Source organism: Rhinatrema bivittatum, chromosome 3 (assembly GCF_901001135.1).
Source record: "Rhinatrema bivittatum chromosome 3, aRhiBiv1.1, whole genome shotgun sequence".
Lineage (NCBI taxonomy): Eukaryota > Metazoa > Chordata > Amphibia > Gymnophiona > Rhinatrematidae > Rhinatrema > Rhinatrema bivittatum.
In genome coordinates this window covers 459,507,588-459,532,001 of record NC_042617.1, presented here as the reverse complement: position 1 = coordinate 459,532,001, position 24,414 = coordinate 459,507,588, and the positions used below count along the sequence as shown (strand labels likewise).

The following is a 24,414-nucleotide window of genomic DNA, read 5'->3' as shown; positions in this document are numbered from 1 at the left end:
GTCCCTGAACAGAGGAGGCATAACAACCATTATGAGGTGAAGAGAAATTTGAAGTTTTATTTAATTAGAATTTATATTCCATCTTTCTTAACATGGGTTATTTCAAGGTGGATCACATTAAAAATAGAATAAGAAAAACACATCTAAGTAACAAAAAAAAATCTCAGATACCTATACCAGGGGTCCCCGGTCCTTGAGGGCCACAGCCCAATGCATGGGATTTATTCGCACACAATGAAGGCAGTGCATGCAAATAGTTTTCATGCATATTCATTGTGGCACTCCTGAAAACCTGACTGAATGTGTCCCTCAAGGACCAAGTTTGGGGACCTCTGACATATGCATTTGCTAAATAATACAAATGTTTGAATAAAAATGCATTTTTGAGTGGGGGAAGGATTTTAGAAGAGAAAAAAACCCCCATAGGGTTTATAGAAAGAAGTGATGCTTTATTAAGTGATACTCAGTATTCAGTTTGGTATTACCTATTAATATTAATTTTTATTAAGGTGGTAGTCATTAGGTCTTGTTGGTAGTTATTGTCTTGTTAGTGCTGTGGTATTCCATTGTTGGTTCTATGATGTCTGTCTTTTTGTGACTTGTTCCATAATGGTGGAACTATTTCACAGTACTTTGCTTTTACTTGGTGTTCTTGAGTCAAAATTGTATATATTAGTTTTGGAATCCATTTTGCACTTTTTCACAGAAAAATGAGATAGAAAAAAAATAAATTAAATGATAGAAGAAAAGATAATGTTGCTGAGGGAAAGATGTCAGGTGAAAGAAAAGTTAAGGACTAAAAAAAAGGCGGAGAGGCAGATAAAAGGGTCATGAAGGGACTAGAGAAAGAGAAATATGCTGTTTCCTGCTCAGGGCTTTCCCTGGCCAAAGCGGCACCTAGAGACAGTCTCAGTACAAGATAGATGCTGTGCACTGCATTGTGGGGCATCCTTGGTTCAGTCCTTGGATCGGGTCTTCCGCTCCTTAGGCTGGCTGAGGCTGGGAATACAATGGAAGTAATCATGGTCATTGCCTAAGGATGACACCTAGTGACGGGATTCAGGGCCCATGATTGCAGTAATCTAGAAGGAGCCCTGGCACATGATTCCCTGCCCAGGACTGTTACTGCAAAGACTAGACATAAAGTAGGGGAAAACTATCATGGCACCAAAATCCCAACTCTGGATCCATTTGCACTGGAAGCACAAAGAAGCAGGAGGATAAAAAAAAATAAAAAAAAAGTGGCACCCAAAAGAGACTGTGTGATCCAATGAGTAGGTGAACTCTGTCCCACTCCCAGTCCCCCTTCTGTACCTTGATCTGCTTCGGTGGAGTGGAAGACATCGGGGTGGCCAAACCCAGCTTGGGGACCTCACAACAGTGCCTGGACCATTTTTTCACTCAGGGAGGCACTGAAATTTCGGCGATACTGCAACACAGGGAGAAGGTTGTCGGCCAGCTGCCTGATTCCAAGGTGGTCGACGGACCCCAGAGCCCGCATATCTCTACTGTGAGCGATACTATTGGTGGAGGATGTTATCAAGGTGGTGGTTTAAGCCTTAGATGGCCGTTTTCAAGACATTTCTCATCAAATTGCTGCCGGCAATGAAACACTTGCCAAAATTAAGCGTCAGGTAGACAACACGCAGCAGCGGATTGTGAGCATGAAATCAGATACACCAACTTTGCTGCAGGCAAAGGAGGAGCTCACTAAACAGGTTCTTGTGCTGTAATCTAAGGTAGACATACATGCACGCATGTTATAAAATTGGCTACTCACGTGCACATGCACACACGATTTTACATCGAGCGCATGTGTGTGCGAATCCTGTCTCGATCATATAAGGAGGGAGATTTTAGTAGGTATGTACGGCGACACAATAGGCCCAATTCCTTCTTCCTTCCCAGTTCACTCCATAAAGGAGCAAATTTCCTAAACTCCCTACCTCCCTTTTACTCTACCAGCCCAACCCCTAAAACCTTGCTGACTACTCTAGAATTTTTTGTTTTAATACTTACCCGCAGTCCGGAGCTGCAACAGGTTACGCAGCCGTCAAGCCCCGGCACATGCTTGTGTGCTGATGATGATGTCCCAGCACGCCTCTGCCCCCTTTTCGTTTTACCAACTTTATTTATGTACCGGGAGATATGCGTGTGGATGCGGGCCTCTTGAGATCCGCGCTGCGCGAGTGCATCCCAGTCACATGCATATCTCCCGGGTTTCCCGCGCACAGGACTTTTAAAATTAGCCCTTTAAAGCATATACTACCCTTAACAGAATGCATGGGAGTAACCTGCACGAAGCAGCAGTCACTATCCTTAATAGAACGCATGAGGTAACCTGCACAGAGCAGCAGTCGCTACCCTTTACGTAAAAATGGGGGCAACCTGCATGGAGTGGCAATTATTACCCTTAACAGAATGCATGGGGATAATCTGCATGGAGCAGCAGTTATTACCCTTAACAAACACATGGGGGTAACCTACATGGAGTGGCAGTTACTACCATAAGCAAATTGCTGGGCAGACTGGATTGACCATTTGGACTTTTTCTGCTATCATTACTATGTTACTATATCCTATATTAAACTGGTGGCTAACATAATTCTCCCAAGCAAGATGATATATGATTTTTCTTTAAACCATAAACAATCCTCTCTGCCATATTTTGAATTAGCTGCAGTCTTTTCATATCATTGGTTGAAAGATTAAATAATAAGCTGTTAAAATAATCCAGTCTATTAAGTACAAATGCATGAGTTAGAGTTAAAAGATCAGCCTTTTTCAAAAATGGTCTGTCTATCTTAATATATCATAGATAGAAGAAAGAGGAGTGAGCCAATGATGTGACCTGGTTAACCATAATTAACCCACAGTCCACCTTTACTCCAGGAATTTTAATCATTTCTTTGATAGGAATTTTAGTCCCATCCTTCACCCGGTGGGTTTTACATAGGTATTAACTCTCTAAATCCATAATGACTCAGACATTTTTTGATTCATCTTTAATTTATGGTCTGAGAACCAGAGGGCTGTTTGTTCCGGTAATTTTTAATTTTCGCCCAATTTTCATGTGATCTAGGGTCTAACTAGTCAGTGACTATGATTTCAGCATACATATAACAATTACAATTAAATCCTAAACACGATCTCTTACTTGCATCAGGTGCATGCTCCATATAGTGGGAACAGTCCTTTATTTTGAGATCTTAGTGTTTGCTGAGTAATGTCAGACAATGCCACAACAGTGGCCTACATCAACCGTCAGGGAGGAACCAGAAGCCAACAGATGTTGCTGGAAATAGACCTCCTAATGTCATGGGCGGAAGTGAATCTTCAAGAGATCTCGGCCGTCCACATCGCCGGGAAAGACAACATTGCTGCGGACTACCTCAGCAGAGAAAGTCTAGATCCAGGAGAATGGAGGCTGTCGACCACAGCATTCCAATTGATAGTAAACCGTTGGGGAACACCAATCATAAACCTCCTGACAAACCGGGCCAACTCCCAAGTACCCAGTTTCTTCAGCCGCAGGCGGGAACCCCAGTCCCCGGGAATCAATACCCTGGTACAGACCTGGCCACAGGAGGACTCTGTTATATGCCTTCCCGCCATGGCCCCTATTGGTTTCAATCATCCACAAAATAGAACACAACAGGGGACCAGTACTTCTAGTGGCCCCGGACTGACCAAGAAGACCATGGTATGCAGACATGCGAAGACTGCTGACAGGGAGCCCCCTGCCGCTACCTCCACACAGAGACCTGCTCCAACAGGGACCGATCCTCCACGAGGATCCAGCTCGATTCTCTCTTACGGTCTGGCCATTGAGAGGACTCGGGGGCAATAATTGACACCCTACTCCGAGCACGCAAGTTCTCCACATCCCTAACATACATAAGGATTTGGAGAGTATTCAAAGCCTGGTGTGAGGACCGCGACATCATACCACGCTCAGTCAAAATTCCTGCATATTCTAACTCCATCATTTGTCTTTTCTCAGACCATGGAAGATGAATACCAGGAGAAATACACACTGTAGCCATCTACCTGTTTTTTAATATGTTTTTAATATATTCCAACTTTAAATATGTTTTGAATATGCACTGTGGCATTGTACTTGTTTTTAAAATGTTCTGAGGCTGATAGCCTTGAAGCAGCTAGTTAAGCTAGCTGGGTATAGTTATCTGGCTAACTTAATGGGGATGTTCAGTGGTACGGCCACACCGCTGAATATCCCCAGCTATCTTAAAGTTAGCCAATTATGTCTAACCAACTATCTTTAGGACAGCCCTATGGGCTGACCAGAGTTAGCCACATTGGTTAATAACTTATGCAGCTAACTCTGGCCCACCCAAAACACCTTCCTTTCGCCTGCCCCCAGACTGCCCCCAAAATATGCGTCTAAATTCTAACGAGTTATGCACCTAGGGCCAGATATTCAAACTTACACGCGGGCGTAGATTTTATAACATGCGCGTGCAGCCACGTGCATGTTATAAAATCCGGGGTTGGGGCACCCCCCAGGGTCGGCAAGGGGGTGCATACTTGTGCACCTTGCGCGTGCCAAGCCCTAGGGGAGCCCCGATGGCTTTCCCCGTTCCCTCCCGCTCCCCCCACCTTCCCCTATCTAACCTGCCCCCCCCCCAGCCCTACCTAAATCTCCCCCTACCTTTGTTTTCGATTTTACTTGCGCACGCCGGCCAGCTGCCGGCACACGAACCTCCAGCACGGCCACTGTGCCGGAAGCCTAGGTCCCGCCCCCAGATCGGCCCCACGACCCCGCCCCTTTTTCAAAGCCCCGGGGCTTGCGCGCGCCACCAAGCCTATGCAAAATAGGCTCGGCACGCGCACGGGCAGGTTTTCGGGGTTACGCGTGTAACCCTTTGAAAATCTACCACCTAGCATTTAGGGGAAAAAACACATATTAACCATTCTAGAATTAAGGCTGTAACATAACAAAATGTGGAAAAAGTGAAGGAGTCCAAATACTTTCTGAAGCACTATAAATATGAAAGGAGAGCACACCAGCATCGGTATCACGGCGAGAGATGACTTAAGCGATGTGTCCAAGTGGGAGAAGCATCTGTGCCGAAATGAAGTGTCCATGTAGGAGACGCATCTGCACCGGAAGAGCAAGAATGGAACTACCAGGTCTGCAAACTGCAGTGATGAGCGCTAATGCATCCACTTGGAAAAGGAAGGGAAAAAAGAAAAAGAGTGAGAAATGCAAGTTTGAATCCATCCAGCATCCACCAGGGAACCAGCAAGAATAGTGCTCTGGAATGCTGGTGTGTAAATATGGGAAGAGAAGAGAAGAATGTCGGTGGTGAGTCGAGCATTGGCAGAGATGAGAAGCATCTGCATAGAGATGAGGCATTTGAGTGGGCAAAGCATCTGCAATGGTAGAAAGATCAGGAGTGGAACCATTATTTCTATGAACTGCAGTGATGAGCACCGATGATGCACCACCTGAAAAAAAAACCAGGAAAAATAAAAGTGATAAATGCAAATTGGGATATTGAGAGAGAGAATATCCAGCACTCAGCATGAACCAGCAATGTTCCTCAGAAATGTTCGGGAATAAATACATGAGAAGAGGAGACTAGCATCGGTGGCACAGATAAGGAATGCAAGTGAAGAAGCATCTGCAGCGGAAGGTAGGGCAGGAGCGAAACTACCACCTCAGTCAACAGCAAGAGCAACCTAGGAACCTGCATTAAAAAGTAGAGTCGACAGCATGAGCAACACACTCCAGTTGAGCACAGTTGGGCTATCAAGACATATGAAAGTACTATATACCAAGATCAGTTTCAACGAGCTCATAGGTGGAAGCACCATTTCCGGCAGCAGGCACAAGGAACCTGAAGGAAAGGGTGAAAGGCAGAGAAAGAAAAGTTAGAACTAATAGCAATTACCAGCAACAGCACAGTGGCCCCTAAGAGATTACACATGTGTATAGAGAAAAAAAACTAATCGATTCTTACCAAGCATGCCATCCCAGCCGAGGAACATAGGTTCCTGCTAAGTAAACAGGGGCTTATCCGGAACCACACCATTGGAAAAAAGAGCCTCTCCCACCATGCAACCCTAAAAAGACAGTGCAATGGGGAAAACCTTTTATGGCAACTGGGCAGACCATACCATGGTTGACATCCAGTAACCAGACACCTAGGGCACCAGTGCTACCATTCCAGTTTGCCATTGGCAGAAGACATGGTGGTTCATGTGGTTGCTTGCACATTGGTGGTCCTGTATGGCAGTTGTCAGCTAAGATTCACAAGTTAGATTGGGTAGCTATTCCATTGGAAGGTGGTTCCTGAGGCAGTATAATGTCCCTTGCTGGTCCAGGTTAGTCATTGATTGTCCGGCATGATCCAGGTGGACTTCAGAGTTTATTGATGGCTCAGTATGGCAGTTGACTACCAAGTCCAACACCTACAAGACCTCCAACTCCTAGTCCAGAGCTCATCTAACACCACCAAGTACTGATAAAATGCCCCTGGAAGAAGCTGCGTTTCAGTTCCCTCTAAGGAGGAGTGTCCAAGAAAACAGAATGACATCTATGCACCACCAATCACACCTCAGGCATGCCTAGGTCACTTCTATCAACCAACCGAGAACACTGCAGCATTTTTCAAACTATCACAATTAGCCATTGTTTATAATCACAGTTTTCTGTATGTCTATTTTAATGCCAGTTTTGGTGCACATTTTGATCTTACTGTGGATTTGTAGTGCCAGTTTTGCATCGCATTAGTTTACTCCATCGAAGGGGCCATGGTGTTTTTAATACATGCAGTAAAAAAAATTGGTGCTAAAACTTTGCATTGGTTTTGGCACAAATTTTATTAAATTATGGCTTCTATTCTGCAGACTTCCTAAATTGTATGAATAATTAAGATGTTCAGCCTGTTACAGATTTTGGTGTTATCAACAAAAGGACAAACCTTTTCCCTCAATCTTTCCATTGTCCCTCACAAAAATGTAGAAAATTACCAGTCCCGGGACTGATCCCTGAGGCACATCACTAATAATGACATCCTTCTCAGAGTAAACTCTGTTTACCAGTACCCCTTGTCATCTCCCATTCAGCCAGTTTCTAACCCAATTAGTCACTCTAGGTCCAGTACCAAGGGCATTCAATTTATTTATGCCTCATGTGCGGAATCAAGTCAAAGACCTTACTGAAATCTAAGAACACTATATCTAGTGCTCTCTCTTGATCCATCTCTCTTATGAATAGGAGCCACATCTGCCTGTCTCTAATCCTCTAGAACTACTTTTGACTGTAAAGAAGCATTGAAAAATCAGTCAGCAGAGCTGCCAGTACATCTCTAATATCCCTTCGGATATATTCCATCCGCCCCCCATCACCTTATCTACTTTGTTTAGTTAGCTCCTCACGAACACAGTGTTCTGGAAATCGATTGAGGTTTATCTCAATTCCAATCTTATTTATGTTTGTTTTATGTGGTCCTGCTCTAGGCCCTTCCACAGTGAACACCGACCAGAAATATTTGTTAAGCAATTTTGCTTTTTCCTCTCAGCTTCTACATATTCATCCCTTTCACTCTGAGTCTCGCAAAGCCACTTATGCACTTCCTTCTATCACTAGCATATCTTAAAAAAAAAAAAAAAAGTCTTGCCCCTCCCCCCCCCGCATTTTATCGTATTTGCCATTTTTTATTCTATTTGAATTTTTGCATACCTGACGACTTTCCAAGATTCTTTTAATGTTTCCAGATATTATCACCTGTCTCTTCTATCTGCGACCTCTTATAGTTTATGAATGCTAACCTTTCTCTCTTACCTTTCCAGCTGCTTATTTAGAAAACCACAGTGGCCTCTTTTTCCTTTATTTACTTTCCTAACAAAAGATTAGTTGCCCATATCTCCTTTTAGTTTTGCCCACTGCTCTTCTACTTTATCTAGATTTTCCCATCCAGCTAACAACTCCTTGAGGTATTCCCCAATCCCGAAGTCCAGAACCATCAGCTTTGAATGAACCTTCATCTCTTGTGCCCTAATATTGACCTACTCCATCCAGTGATCACTGGATCCCAGATAATCATCCACTACAACATCAAGAATACTGTCCCCATTGGTAAGCACCAGCTCCAGTATCACCCTTTCCCTTGACGGTTCTGTTACCATTTGACAAAACAGTTCTCCATGCAGAGAATTCAGGATCTCCCTGCTTTTAGAATCACTGCAGCTGGGATATCTCAATTAATATCTAGCAGATTGAAATCCCCCAGCAGTAGCACCTCCACATTCACAGAAATATTATGAATATCTTCCATTAAATCTGTCCGTTTATTCTGACTGTGATGGAGGTCCATATATTACCCACAGAATAGAAGGGTGGTCAAAAAATCTCAAAGTCTGCAATTTTAAAATTGCAAAAGTACAAGTTTGTTTATGACTTTGGATGGCACTGCAGATAAACTAAAGGAATTTTACCCAGTCCCCCTGACACGGAACCGTGTTTTGACAAGCTGCATCATGAGGGACCTCTAAGCTATAAGGAGAACAAAATGAGATAAAGTTATAAAGTGGACCCGGTATGGCAAAAAAACGAAAGGTGACAAGTTTAATAGCAAGCTTGATAACAAACTTACAGCTCGATACAGTAAAGTTCAGTTGAAGATTTCTCGTCTGTAACGAGCTCGCTGTGCACAATTCGGACGCGTAAGGCAAACCAGCGATACAGTCTCCAGTTTTGCGCGTCCGTAGCGCTTCTTAAAACAGACGCAAACAGACGCGTAACCCTTCCCGCACCCGGCATGTAAATGAACGAATTAGCTGTATAATGAAGGAATTAGCTATTCCCCTCCGATACCGTAACGGGCACTCAGGTTCTCTCATTAGTAACGCACTGTTTTGCCGCGGCCGTAACGTCTTAGTTTACCGCCTCCCCCTAGTAGGAGTTAGGACTGTGAGTCTAGTAACAAATCCATCGACACCGCTTAAGATACTCAAAAACAATAAAACACAATTTAAAAAAAGCGATACAGAGATGATCGAGAAAATGTAATGATGTGGGACACATAAAACCTGTCAGAAGAAAATATAAAAATTTTTAAATACCTGTCGGAGGGCCGCGTGGTTCCAGGCGGCCGGCGGCGGCGGGAGCCGGGTGGTCGCGTGTTAAATCTAGGCCGCGGGCGGGTGGGCGCCTGTTCCAGGCAGCGGCGGCGGGGGGACACGCGTTAGTTCGAGACGGCCGGCGGGCGGCGGGTGGTCGCATGTTAAATCTAGGCCGGGTCCGCACAGGCGCGCATTCATTCACTGCCGGTGGGGGCTGCCTCCGGCAGCCCCCACCGGCAGTGAATGAATGCGCGCCTGTGCGACCCCTGCGATTCGGCGCTCAAGGCGTGACGTCACGGCATGTGACTGCCTTGAGCGCCGAATCGCAGGGGTCGCACAGGCGCACATTCATTCATTCACTGCCGGTGGGGGCTGCCGGAGAGGCAGCCCCCACCGGCAGTGAATGAATTCATTCATCCAGGCGGAGGAGCCGGCTGCTTTCGCCACCGGCTCCTCCGCCTGGATGAATGAATGCGCGCCTGTGCGGACCCGGCCTAGATTTAACACGCGACCACCCGCCGCCCGCCGGCCGTCTCGAACTAACGCGTGTCCCCCCGCCGCCGCTGCCTGGAACAGGCGCCCACCCGCCCGCGGCCTAGATTTAACACGCGACCACCCGGCTCCCGCCGCCGCCGGCCGCCTGGACCCACGCGGCCGTCTGAAACTAACGCGCGCCCACCCACCCCCCCCCCCCTCGCCGCCCGGAACAGGCGCCCACCCGCCCACGGCCTAGATTTAACACGCGACCACCGGCCCCCCGGATCCCGCCGGCCGCCTGGACCCACGCGGCCCTCCGACAGGTATTTAAAATTTTTGATTTTTACACTTCCTGGTGCCTGTCATTTCAAATGTCATTTGAAATGACAGGTACCAGCGCACCCAGGTTAATGTATAGGCGCTGTATTAAGCGCCTATACAGTAAAATGGGTTACGCGGGCATAACCCTTCCCTACCGCTTTAAAGCCGCGGCATGCATTTGCATGCGATTAGAGGAGAGTATCGGGGAGTTAGTGAAGAGAACTGTGCGTGCGGGGAGGAAGGGTGCGCCTGACACTACCTGACACTACCGCACTGTTTCTACCGCGGCCTTACTGGATCGACCTGTTAATAGCAGACAAGATAATGTGGCACAGTCACCTGAAACAGTAGCAGTTTCAAACATATTGAATGGCACATCGAAAGTGGAAGTTCCAGCAGCGGAGTTTAAATTGGCAGAAAGTGCACCAAAACATCAATGTAAACAAACAGTGTGTAATGGTGCAGAAAGATACAAAGGGGAAAAACAATTTTAAAAAAGGACAAAAATAAAGTGAAAGCAAAAAAAGTTAAAGCAAAAACTACCATAGAAGATATTGAATGAAATAGAAGCAAAATACATATGAAAAATATTTACATCACATATAAAACAAATAAAATACATGAACATAGGCATAATTATTATAAAGAGGAGAAAGCAACATCACTAAGGCAAAGGGAGATACCTCTAGAGACAAAAAAAGAAAATCATAAAAAATATTGTGAATGTGATAAAAAAAGTGAATTTTTATCTACAGCGCTACATTTCAAAAAAAGATAGACCATTCAATGGAAATATTTAAACAATTGGGTGACACATATTTAAGAAGATGTATCCACCTTTGTTCATGCTGAGATAATACGTGAGAAAAATCACCACCCTGGGATGGCGGAACAACTATTTCTGGAACACAAAACCAGAGCTGAACCAGAGAGTGATTTTTTGCAGAGCAGTGTAACGATAGATGGGCATTCTCTCAGATAGTACGATTGCAAGAGCAGTGTTCATAAATACGAGTGCGTATGGAGCATGAAGTTTTGCCCACATAAATTAAAGGACATGGACAGAGAACTGCTTATATAACTCCTTGTGTTGAGCAGTCTGGTGAAAAATGAAGGGGATAGGAGATACCAGTGAGAGGGTTGGTAAAAGATTGAATAGATAAAGAAAAGTCACAGGCTTTACAGTGGCCACAAGGAGACAGTCTGAGGAACAGTATATTCTGAAAAATTAATAAATCACAAAGGTTGTGACTCCGTTGGAAGGCAAAGCATAACAGTTTGTCAAAGAGGGAATGGGGAGATAAATTATGCCAATGTCTACAGATAATGGAGCAGATATCATGGCTGGCCGGGGTGTAGGGAAGCACACATGTAAAAACATCTTCTGAAGAATCAGAAGACTTAGTGAAAAGTAACTCACGATGTACATATGAAGCTCTTTTCAGGGCTCTCAATAATTTTGGAGGCATGTTGTCAGAATTCCTTTTTAGTAGAACATAGACGAAAAGACTGGCTGGTGGGAATGTTATTGTGTAAACTACGGAGGTGACAACTTGAATAGCTTAAAGTATTTCTGTCGGTGGATTTACGAAAAATCGTAGTGGAAAATGTATGGTGTTTATGTACAGTCTTATCTAAAAAAGAAATCTGAGAATGGTGTATCGAAAATGAGAATAGTAGGTAAACATTACAGGAATTTAACTAGTCCTTAAACATAACTGAATTTCAGAACCTTGCCAGATCACAAAAACATCATCTATATAACAAAGACAGGGGCCAAAAATGTGAGTTATATAATTAAGTGGCCTCAAGAATGGGATACATAAAGACATACAATGTCTGTGGCCATAGTAGCACCCATTGCAGGGCCCTTAATCTGTTGGAAATATTGATTGTCAAAAGCAAAAAAAAAAACTTTTGTGAGTGCAATACGGGTGAACTCTGTCAAAAAAAGTAACAAGGGCAAGGGAATTTCAGGGCATTGTAATAGAGGAGACCAAGTCAATAACTTCAAGTTGTGGTATATTGGTATACAGAGATTCAATATCTAGAGTAGCTAATATATAGTGAGGAGAAGGAAGAACAACATGTTAAGTATAGTGATGAAATGACTGGAGTCCCTGACATAGGACAGAGCTTCAGGGATAATAGATTTAAAAAAGTAATCTACAAACCAGGACAAAGGTTCAAGAAGTGAACCTATACCGGAGACTATGGGTCTTCCAGGAGGATTAACAAGAAATTTGTGGATCTTGGGAAGAATGTAAAATGTGGGAGTACATGGATGCAGCTCAATGAGAAAAAGGGCTTCATGAGTACATTGGCCTCTACAGCATCTTGTGCAACTGAGGAAATTTGAGTTTGCAATGTCAAGATGGGGGTCAACTGAGTGATTAGAGAGTTGGCGTTCCACTTCAGAGACATAGAATTCACTACTCAAAATAATGCCCCCTTCTTTGTCAGTGGGTTTAAATATAATAGAATCATCAGCAAGGAGAGATTTCAAAGCCTTATGTTCCTGTTGAGACATGTTATTAAAAAAATGATGGTTCTGAGGGTCAGTGAAGCCAGGTGGAGGTTGCCAAGAAGATTTTTTTGGTTAAACATGACCCATCGGGTAAGGCAGAATGTGATGAAAAAACAATTTGAGACGTAATAAACGTAAAAATAGCTGAAAATGGATTCTAAGGTCAAAAGATTCAAAAGATTCATAAAGAGGTTGAACAAAAGATAGACCTTTATTCAGAAGCTGGAACTCCAAATCCATAAGGGTATGTGATGTCTAGGAGTTCAAATTGATAAAAACTTAACAATGAAAACCCATATTAGCAAACTGATCAAATCTGTTTTCTACAAGCTAAGAATCCTGAGTAGATTGAAACCTCTTCTAAACACAGCAGATTTCAGAACAGTCTAATATTCTCTAACTTTGATTATTGTAATTCCCTATTTCTAGGAATCCCATCCAGTCACCTAAAACCTCTTCAACTGCTGCAAATTCTGCATTTCCATTTTCCAGACTATTGTCTGGAAAATGGAAATAGAACCACATCACCCCAACGCTGATTGCTCTACATTGGCTCCCTGTTCAATCGCGAATAATCTACAAAGTACTCACCATAATTTTCAATAACATTAATCCGAATAATGATCTGTTGGGAATAACATTTAAACCACATATTCCATCACAAAACAAAGGCCTCATAGAAATCCCAACCATAAAAAATACTCTCATCTAATGCAAACTAGAGAGAGAGTGATTTTAGTCACTGGACCAAAACTATGGAACTCCATGCCAGAAGACCTGCGAAATATAACAGACAATAAAAAATTCAATAGTGAGTTGAAGACCTGGCTATTCAAAAATGCCTGCTGTCTAGCAGATGCCTCCAATTTGCCATATGTCAGAAAACCTAAAATGTACTGATCTTTACCCCCAACCCTAACCCCTCTTAACCTAGTTATGTTTCCTTAAACGTATCTGTCTTTGAATGCATAAATTGTATCTAAATGTTTCCCTAGGTACTATCTGTATATACGTCAACCTCTGTTTTCATTATTTATTTATGTCTAACCTGTACACCATTATAAACTAGTGATTTTCACATGGAATGACAGTATATAAAACACATAAATAAATAAATAATACATAAATTAATGATAAATTAATTACTAGCAAACTAAAACAGTTTATTGCCATGGATCTTTTGGTTAGCGTTGTTGATGAGATCTGGTGGGTCGAGGAGGATCCGAGGTTTGAAAACATCCATGGGAGCGATGTTGATGTTGAGGCTAGAAAGGCAGTTGGCATGACATAAAAAAAAGTCTTGAGGAGGCTGCATTAGTTGTTGATCCTGTCGCGGGTCTAAAATAGATAAGAGTCCTGGAATGATGAGTCATGAGGAGAAAAGGGGCGGGGGCAATAGTGAGCAGACGGCCGCATCGCGGCGGTGCATTTTTGCCTGCCACGGTTTCAGCTGCACTGCACACTGTCGCTCCCTTAGCACCAATGAAATAGCTGTAGCTATTTCTGGTGCTACTATGGGCAATAATATGCAATACATTATCACCCGCAGCGCTGTAGGCCCCTAATTTTCCTAAACCCCATCCAAACTCCTCCCCTTTACCTAATTTACATTTTTGAATCACAATGTAGTTATCAAAATAACGGCTTATCGTGATTTAAAAAATGACCCTCTATATTTTTTCCAACATTTTTTCCAGGGAAATGAGGTCCTTGCTCACAGACCCCTTGCAAACTTGGGCTGCCTGTTAGCATAGAATGCATATGTATAACACAGATCCCACTAAAAAATAAGGTTACTTACCATCTGCTTTGGTTAAAAATCTTTTCCCTAGGAGCAGTGGATTTCTTTAGTACTTTTGCCTGAAAAGAGAATGAACCATCTTGATGTCTGAGCTTATAACATTTCTTTTAACTGGACAAAACTTGTTTCTTTATGTAAATCCTCTTTTTATCTTTCCCACCCCCTCAACCAATTTGGTTTCCGAAAAATATTAAGTGTGTGACTATTAAACTAATCATTCCAAGTAATTTTCAGTACTGTCTAGGCTCCAAGCAGTTAAATTATTTTTTATATACTGTTCTTCTCAAACTTGCATTAGTCTTGTTTGTATGCATTCCAAATGTCAGGGCCAGATTTAGGTATGACCAACATAGGCATGTGCCTAAGGCGCCAAATTTCAAAGAAGCCCAAAAATTGGGGCTTGTTCTGGGGACAACCCCACTGCCCCCATTTATGGAAGCCATAATCTTACATTGAGTCCTGCCAGGTGTGATTGTTAATTAAATGTACAGAAATAAAGGTGACAAAAAGGTGATATAAGATATGTTTTTGACAAACTTGATGTATTTCTTAATTGGCTACACTCTTTATCAGGTCAAAACAAAATGAGTATGTCAGAATAAACAATGTTTTAACCTGATGAAAAGCATATAGCTAGTCAAGAAATGTATTTAGTCCAGTAAAAACATCACCTTATAGAATTTTTTTGCATTTTAACCTTTATTTCTTGCATTCAACTGGTCCAACACAGCAACTACACTACTTCAGTTAAATGTTAAATTTTTAAATTAATGCTGTTTTTTCTGTGGCATACTGTATAATGTTTTAAATTTAGGAAACAAAATCCATAAACTTGTTAATGGAGCTGTTTGAAGACATTATTTCTTTCCAGGTGAAAAGAAAGTGTGTCTGGCAGAATTCATCTGGGAATTAGATGAACAATTTCATTTACATTTTAAGGCTTACTTTTATTCTGAAACTATAGAGGTCAGTATTCAAAAGAGTTTGTCTGGCAGGTTCAGGATTTAGCCAAGCATTTGCTGAGTTTAAAATATTCTGTCTTGCTGAACATTTTTAACCTGATAAAAAAAAAAAAGATGTAGGAACATGGCTTAAATTTACCCAGCTTACACTAATATTCTGCATTAGCTGGGTTATGCTATTTGGCTAATTTAGTTTGGAGAAATAGCAGGCCTAATGTTAACCAGATAACTTTTCCTCCCACAAATTGCTGTTTTTTTTGCATCAGAATGCCCACATACATGGCGCAAAAGCAGTATAAAGAAAAGTACTTATCCCAAAGTCCCTCCAGAGCCAACCCTGTGTCAGCCCTGTGGATGATCACGACATTCACGGAGTAATTACATTGGCAGCAGGGTCTCTGGGGTTGAAGCAGTGGAAGAGGGACAAGCTCCCCCCCCCCTCCCCCCCGACTCTTTCATATCCTTGTCCCCAATGATGAGAAATGCACCGGTCAACCCTGCTGCAGTCTGGGAACAGAATGAGTGCTTAGAACAGGCAAAGGCTGATGACTCCGGCAACCCTGTGTTCCTGATAGGGAGCTCTCCAAGGGGGTGCGAAGGTTAGATGCTGAGCAAGACTCTGCTGGTGAGTTGATCGGACTTTCAGCCTTGAGAAAGACTTCTCTTCTCCTCAACTCCAGCAGTGGTGGTTCTGTTTAAATCTCTTTCTGGTAAGACCTGCACAGATTATTTTGGATTCTATTTGGGAAGCCATTGAGGGCCTTGGTAATTCTATTACAACCCAGCTAAACTCTCTAGTTCTGAAATCTAATAACAATGACAATCGATGACAAATTTTGGAAACCTCTACTACAAATATGTCTCAACACATTTATGAAATTAAACACGAGTTGGGTTCTTATTAAACCTCTCCAGGAATCCCTTATGTAAACTTGAGAAATTGGAAAATAAATCACGGGGGAGGAATCTTCGCTCTGTTAATTTCCCTAAAGTACCTTATATTCTACATAAAGATATGCTTAAGCAATATTTAATTGAAGTATTGAAAGTTCTGGAGCAAGCAGTTCCTCCAATCTCTAAAGCATACTATTTGCCTCCGTTTAAAAAATGGTAACGAGTTACAATCAGGCTTACAACCTATAGTACCATTAGCACCTGCAAGCCTGGACATTGCTAAAATTTTGGCGAATTCTGATGCTGATCAAGTGCAGCCAGCAGCTAAGGTAGTAACATTTGTTTTAGAACTGGATAAAGACTGGGTTTTGAAATTGTTCTTTAGGCATCGGACCGAGTCCTTTTTACATCTTCAGGTTAAGGTCTTTCTAGATGTTTCAAAGCAGACCCTGAAAAAGAGGAAGCAATTTTTGTTATTTAGGCCCAGAGTGCTACAGATTGTAGCTTTTTTCTTGTTAAAATTTCCTTGCAAATGCTATATTAAATATAAGGATGTGTCTTATATTTTCTTTCTACCCTCTCAGTTAACACAGTTCCTAAGTGACAAGGTTGTTCTTACAGAAGAATTTCAATTGCAGTTTTCTCCTGCTTCCAACTAAGGCTGAGATAGTTTCTCTATTGTAAATTGAACCTCATTTAATTAGTGCTGTTATTCAATATTTTTTTTTTTTTGAATTGTGTATTTGGATCCTCCATTATCGTGGACTTTTGGGTAATATGAAGGAAAAATGTTTCTTGATTGTTATGATTTATATATTTACTTTGATACTTTGTGTGTTGTTTTCCATATCAACTTTATTCTTGAATACGTAATTAAAATTACATTAAAAAAAAACAAAAAAAAAAACGAGTGTGCCAAAAGGCTGTTTAGTTCATGCTTCCCCCATCCAACTTAAAAAAAAAGCTGTTTGGTCAAATCCTCATTCCCCCATTCCTTATACACTTCTCATTATGGCCTCCTGGACTAAAAACTATGGGCTGGATTTTCAAAAGGTTACGCGTGTAAATCCGGAGTAATAGGTAGCACCCCACCCCGTCCCCAAAAATGATAGTAGTAACAGGTAGCCTACCAGCCCCTCTTCCCCCAAATGGCAGTAGTAATAGCCCTCATCCCCCCAAATGACAGGAAAAATAGTGAGGTGCATCCCCCAGCACCCCAACCCTCCTCCCACAGCCCACAAACCTTTAAAATTAGTAGACAGTCCCTCGGGGTCAGGGTGCACCTTCGTATCCAGCCCAGTTTCTGCTATTTTTCAAGTTCGATCCCCTGACCTTGCCTCAGCCATGTGACTGGGGCAAGGTCAGGGAATCGAACTTCAGCCACATGGCCGGGGTCTTAAATCCACACCCAAATATCTTACCCTCAGCTGATTTGGTGTAAGACTTCCATAATAAACTTCATTGTTTATCTCAAGGCCCCACCCCACACCAAATACAGCAAAAGTAACCACTCTGTTGAGCACAAAAAATAAGAATTCACCAGGCTTTATTGATACATTTTCCTAACAATAAACAAAATATATTTCATAATAGCAGTCAAGGTATATCATCACACATCTTTATGACAATTTTTCAGCGACCTCCAGTTTGACTTAAAAACCTTATCACTAGCCACAATTCACATCAATATTCTCAGCAACTTTCAGTTTAAAATCAAACATATCTTTGAAAATTATAATGTATTCATCAGTTTTTTACATGCACTCCTATTCTAAACTTGTGTCTGCTTTTTAAATATGTGATCAGCTCTGTTTTAAGATCGGAAAACAACATTTTCAAATCCCCACCCTTCATGGAAATTTGGCTGCTATTCCGGATACTGTTACATTGCTGTTAGTCTAGTGCTAGGAATCTGTAATTGTACTGGTATTACAGTAACTTATTACTACAATTATACACAGCTGGCTGTGTATAAGTGAATTGGTTAGTAAATAAGATGTTCTTTCAAGAATGAGCAAGTGTTTAAAGGGAGTTCTGCTGGCATCTGTCTCCTGGTTGCTTATACTTTTTCAAATCAATCAGCAATAATATTGCCATGACATCATACCAGCATTGTTCATTCAATATATTGAATATATATTGAATATATTGACCCCTAGAGGTGTCTGGAAGGTGCCAGTAGCGAAAAAGGCCAGGACAATAGTGATCTGGACGTGTACTGGCAAGGCATGGCCCATTTGAGTGATGGGTTGCAGGTCCTGCATAAGCACTATATGGTTTCTTTGTTGAATCTGAATCTGTGCATGACTTCCTCCTCTGAGAGATCCAGATACGGTATCCTAGTCATATAAATTCTGTGTAAGGGGTACCACCTCCTCCTGTGCATTCTTCTTTCTCTTTCTCTTCTCTGCCATATTGATCTGAGAGCCCAATTAGTTATTATAATCATAATCTTGAAACAGAACTCCTAAGAATGAGTATCCCCCCTCAATAGCTGAGGGTACATCACACTCTCCGAGCCTCCTTGATAAACCCCTTGTTCCTGTCTCATCCCTATCTACTTCTGTAAGCACCAGTCTGCACCTGAATATCTGATAATATCAGCATTACTCTTTTAATTCATGAGTCAATACCTGCAAGCCACATGTTATGTCCTTATATACCTCTCCCTGCCTCCCCCAGTAGGTCTCAGTCTGTCCCTCATTCCCACCCCTGACCTGCTTCTATGTCCACTCACCCAGAGAGAGAGACCAGCCCAGCCCAGCCAAAGAAAGCACATGAGCAAAATGAACGTTTGCACTACCTCGCGTAAATAGGCAGTAACAAGTATATGTGCCTAAATGTGCTGCCTCATGGGCGTGCATTATAATATACATCATACTCGCGTATGTATGAGGTCCGCCCCTGACATGCCTATTTTTTATGTGCGCATAGCTATATACCTACACAAATGCTGTATATGTAAAATACTGTCCCCACGCGACTGGAACACATGCGTATATTGCTACAATTTTGTGTGCATAGGCCTTTTAAAATCTACCAGAGAGGTTTTCTCCAAGGGTAATATATGCAAGAGATGGGTTCTAATCAGCAGGTCCTAATAGTATACACATACCAGGGATTAATACTAATAATATCAAATGATGCCAAATTGGGTCTTAATTCCCCCTGCATTATGGTGATATTTGTCACATTGTTGCTTCTCTTTAATGTTTGATTTGTAGTTTTATTTCAGTTAATATAGTTACAACTGTAACCAAAGTCTTCCACTCTTATCTGGTACCACCTGTGTCTGTTAAGTCCAGATACTGGAGGGAAAGGAATAGTAAAGAGGAGGACACATTTTAAATCCCGGTCAAGCTACTAGTGAACATATTGGGGCAGATTTTCAAAGGGGTACGCGCGTACCCCCCGAAAACCTGCCCCAAGTTCCCCCTGCGTGCGCCGAGCCTATGTTGAATAGGCTCGGCGGCACGCGCAAGCCCCGGGATGCGCGTAAGTCCCTGGGCTTTCCTGGGGGGGCGTGTTGTGGTGACGCGTCATTCGGGGGCAGGGCCACGGGTGTGGTTCCGGCCCGGGGGCGTTTTGGGGGCGTAGCCGAGGCCTCCAAAACAGCTCCCGGGCCGGGGAATCGCGCGCCAGCTGGCGTGCCCGAGTTATGCCTGCCTCTGGCAGGCATAACTTTTAAAACAAAGATAGGGGGGGGGGTTAGATAGGGCTGGGGGGGTGGGTTAGGGAGGGGAAGGTGCGGGGGGTGGAAGGAATGGAGGCAGGCTGCGCGGCTCGGCACGCGCAGGCTGACGATTTTGGGCAGCCTTGCGTGCGCCGACCCCGGATTTTAAAGGATACGCGCGGCTACGCACGTATCTATTAAAATCCGGCGTACTTTTGTTTGCGCCTGGTGCGCGAACAAAAGTATGCACGGGCGTACTTTTATAAAATCTACCCCATTATGCCTATTGGAGCGTACTAGTACAGGTGACTTGAATCAAATTGGCTTGTTTGTAAGAACATGAGTGCCAGCTCTAGACTACAACTCACACACCATGATATGTGCTGCTAATCAGTCTTAGTAACCATATTCTATTATGAATCCCTAGCTTCTGTATGAGATGCTTTTGTACTCAACCACTGTATAGTAAAACAGCAGCTCCCATTCTTATTTTCTTGACCTGTCAGTTTCCTCCTCCTCCTTTCTTTGTCCAGCTCAGTCGAAACCAGAGCTGGGATCTGGCTCCATCAGCATTCATTCACAATTTATTTATTTATGTATTTGGTCGTTTTATATACTGTCATTCCATGTATATTAAAAACACCTCATTTTTTACCTAATCTTTCTCCACACTTCCCTACTTTTCCATCATGCAACAGTGCTATCATGTGTATATATAAATATCAGATAATTCACTCTGTTTACATACCTCGTAGACATGAGAATATTTGTGCCCTAAGTAGTCTAAAGATCCAAATCAGGCCAGAGGCACAAAGGCACAAGCCATCCTGTCTTCAAAAAAAAGCTAAAAACATGGCTCTTTAGCCAAGCTTTCACAGACACATAAGTAACTCACCCCACTCAGTTTTCTCTCCATCACCACCCATCTTAGACTTCTGTCTTCTTACTACCCTTATGTTACTCATGTTATTGCCTGTTCACTTGATGCCTCCGGATTTCACCACCCAAATGACTACGTTATACAAATTACCTTTTCTGTTTAATTTATTTATGTACAACTTTATTTATGTATTTACTTGTTTTTTAACTAACCAATTAATTAATTAATTTTAATTTTAATCTTAACTCTAATTTCGTGTTTGTTGTGTTAATTAATTTATATCCATCAGAGAATTTTTATTAAGTTATAATTAATTCGTTTTAATTCATTTTTATTTAAAGTCTCGGGTTTGTCCTTCAACCTAGAGATGGTTACGATATTATTATTCTATTGAATCATTCTGTTTAATATGTTTCATATAAAGCCATGTTCAAAATGTTTCTTGTAAAGCCAGAGGCACCGTTTCTAGGCCTTAGGCATTTTGTTGTTACCTGTAAACCGGATTGATTTGTTTTCCCAACAAGAATTTCGGTATATAAAAATTCTAAATAAATAAATAAATAAAATGTAAATTCCTTGGATTTCACTTAGCTAATTTGCATTTTGATCCCATAGACCACTGATAATCTGAACAATCTCCTCACTCTATCCCACCTTCTCTGGCGCAAATTGGTTTGAATTTAATCCAGGCCATTTTACTTATACCTTCACATTGTTTAAATGAGAATTTGTAGGTGAATGGATTCCTTCAGACTATCTTAAATCTGCTTACATTATTTCAATGTATAATATTTTGAAGTCAGTGGTAAATCATTATCCATCATTTGCCCACCTCCAGTTTTAAATTAGTTTGATTTATATTGAGAGTGAAATACTGCTTAGCCTCTGATTCCCCATTATTGTACAATAGTGTCATTCTACTGTAGCTAGCGTACACCTGTTTATGATATGAGAGAAACCAACTAATGAAGAACTTTTTCACCCTATAGGTGGAGATTTCTGATATTGAGCATGAAGAGAAAAGGTATCATTTGTTCCTGGAATTATTAAACTCAAGTCACAGAGACACTGAGTTCCAACATTTGGTTTTACTCCTACAAGCTTGGCCACCTTTGAAAAATACAAATCTGTGAGTATTTATTATACAGTAAACTGGTCATTTATTGCATTAAACCTTTGAGTTTTAAACGTGCCCTTGGTATTCAGTCAGTTCTTTGTTAAAAAATAAAACAACAAAGTCAACTGAGTCAACATTCGGAAATGTACATTGTATGCAATACAGATTTCAAGTATTCATGATGGGGCAGATTTTAATACCTACGCGTGGGCGTAGATTTGTGCATGCAACCCGGCGTGCACAAATCTACGCCTGATTTTATAACATGCGCACACAGCCGCGCGCATGTTATAAAAACTGTGGTCAGCGCGTGCAAGGGGGTGTACACTTGTGCACCATGCACACGCTGAGCCCTAGGGGAGCCCCGATGGCTTTCCCTGTTCCCTCCGAGGCCGCTCCAAAATCGGAGTGGCCTCAGAGGGAACTTTCCTTCTGCTCCCCCCCCCCCCACCACCTTCTTCTCCCTAACCCAGCCCTACCTAAAACCTCCCCATACCTTTGTTTCGCAAGTTGTGCCTGCCTCTGGGCAGGCGTAGGTTGTGCACGCCGGCCAAGTGCCAGCACATGATCCCCCGGCCTAGAGGCCCTACGGAGGCCTCTGGCCACGCCCCTGCCCCGGACTTCCCCCGCCCCTTTTTTCAAGCCCCAGACATACGCGTGTCCCGGGGCTTGCTCGCATCGCCAGGCCTATGCAAAATAGGCTCGGTGCGCGTAGGGCTTTTAAAATCTGCCCCGATAAGAATAACATTGCTTATTAAAACAACATAAATTCACTGCCGTTTACCATCATAACACCCGTGCGTGCAGAGCTATTTGTTTGTTTCTGTATGTACTTATCAGGTTATATATGATGGCTTTTTAACAAGCAATTCTAATCTTGTCATGAATGCTTGAAATTTGTAAAAAAAAAAAAATCAAATAAAACAAAACAGGGATTTCTGGTGATGGCTGCCTGCTGAGAAGTCACAGGAGGGCAAAGGTCTTAAGGGTCAGCCTTCAATTTAATTGGATTTTTTTTCTCATCGCTTTCTTTGTGCTAAGTTTTTTAAGAGCTATTTTGTAGATGATCCCTACCTTTTGAGTGAATTATAATGGAGCATCGTAGTATGTCGGTGAAAACTTCCCGTGGGCTGTATGATAGATCTAAGCAGGCTGATATTAAAATGATGGCAGAAGCAGACTTCTCACCTGTGGAATAAAAGGATGATTTACTCAAAGGAAATCTCTTGTAATGTCTCTAATCCTGGAAAATTGTCTTAGCAAGCTACAGTCTTCCTTAGATGAAATTCAAAAAGGAGTTGAGAGACCTAACCATAAAAAGAACAATATGTAACAACATTTGGGGACTCAAAAAATAGCCTCGGGGCAGTTGGCTGTACTTTACCGAGAGAAAATGAGCTACTGCTGGACCACATGGACGACCAGGAAAATAGAAAGCAAAGGAACAACATACAATTAATTGGAATCCCTGAGAAGAAGTCTTCTGAACTGCTACAGTTATTGCATATTTGACTCCCAGAGTCTTTAGGCCTTTTTCTCGACGCTGAGCCTCTACTTGCCGAGAGGGCCCATCCTGTCAGCCCTATGATAGAAGGTGCATCCCCCTACCCCAAAGCCTTTATTGGTTCATGTGCTTAACTGTGCAGTAAAGGCTAAATTAATGATGGTAAATGAGAAGAAAGACAATTTGGAATATGATGGTAATACAGTAATAACTATTTTTTTGGTTTAACTGAAAGGAATTGGCCTCCAGTTGTAAAGAACTTTTGCAAAGGGGTATAAAATGTTCTGTTTTATTTCTTGCCAAGCTAAAGATCTCTCACAATGGCAAGTCCACAGTACTGGAAACAAAAGAACAAATTGATTGATTTTTGAGATCTCGGGGAAACTGATTGTGATGATCGATTTGTCTGGTTCTCTCTCTTGTAGAAATGTTTGTAATTGTTCTAAGTTTTTGAGTTTCATATTGCATGGATTGGTTTCTTTACTTTTTAGAAAACTAGCGCTATTTCCAGTGTACTTGCAAAGGTGTTTTTTGTTGGGTTGTTTTGGGTTTTTTTGTCTTTTTTGCCACAATATTGACTTTGTGTGGTTACTGTGACTTTTTTTTCCTCTTCATTGTCTGGATTCAGGGCGTTGCTGGAGAACATTGTTGGAGAGCTCATGCCCTTTTGGTTAAGTTTTTCTTTGACTCCTTGCATACTGTATTTCTAATATGGAGTTCTTCTCATGACACGCCTCAAGTGCCAACTCAGTTTGACAAGCTTTATCCCAAAATTATTGCTATGTCAATGTTGCTTAACTTGTTTGAATTGTCCTCATTTTTTAAAGCATTATGCGAAAAATGTTTTGTTTTTTTTGTTGCAGATTTAATTGTGGGGTTTTTGCACTTCCTATAATTTTTTACATAACTGCTGCCCAGGAATTTTATAAACTCACATTGTTTCCGTTGATTAGCAGCTATGGAATATTTTGGTATTTTTGAACTCTTGCTTATAAATTGTTTTTTTTTTGGTGGTCTGCTGACAATACAATCGCTGCATTGTTTGCCTGTTTTTTGGTTTGGGGTTTTTTTTTTTGCAAAATGAGGATTCTCTTTTTTTTTTTTTGGCCTACTTTGTCTTTATTATCTGTCTGATATTGACAGTGTTGAGATGTATTAAAATGTC

General features: G+C 42.0%; 1 protein-coding gene across 1 annotated transcript in view; it reads left to right on the top strand.

The window, feature by feature from the left end:
• Positions 1-24,414, top strand: part of NBAS (neuroblastoma amplified sequence) — a 1,239,997-nt gene that overhangs the window by 1,123,607 nt on the left and 91,976 nt on the right. The window contains exon 50 of the mRNA XM_029595926.1: positions 21,618-21,757. Coding sequence (XP_029451786.1) covers positions 21,618-21,757 — 140 coding nt within the window. The remainder of the gene's footprint in view (positions 1-21,617; positions 21,758-24,414) is intronic.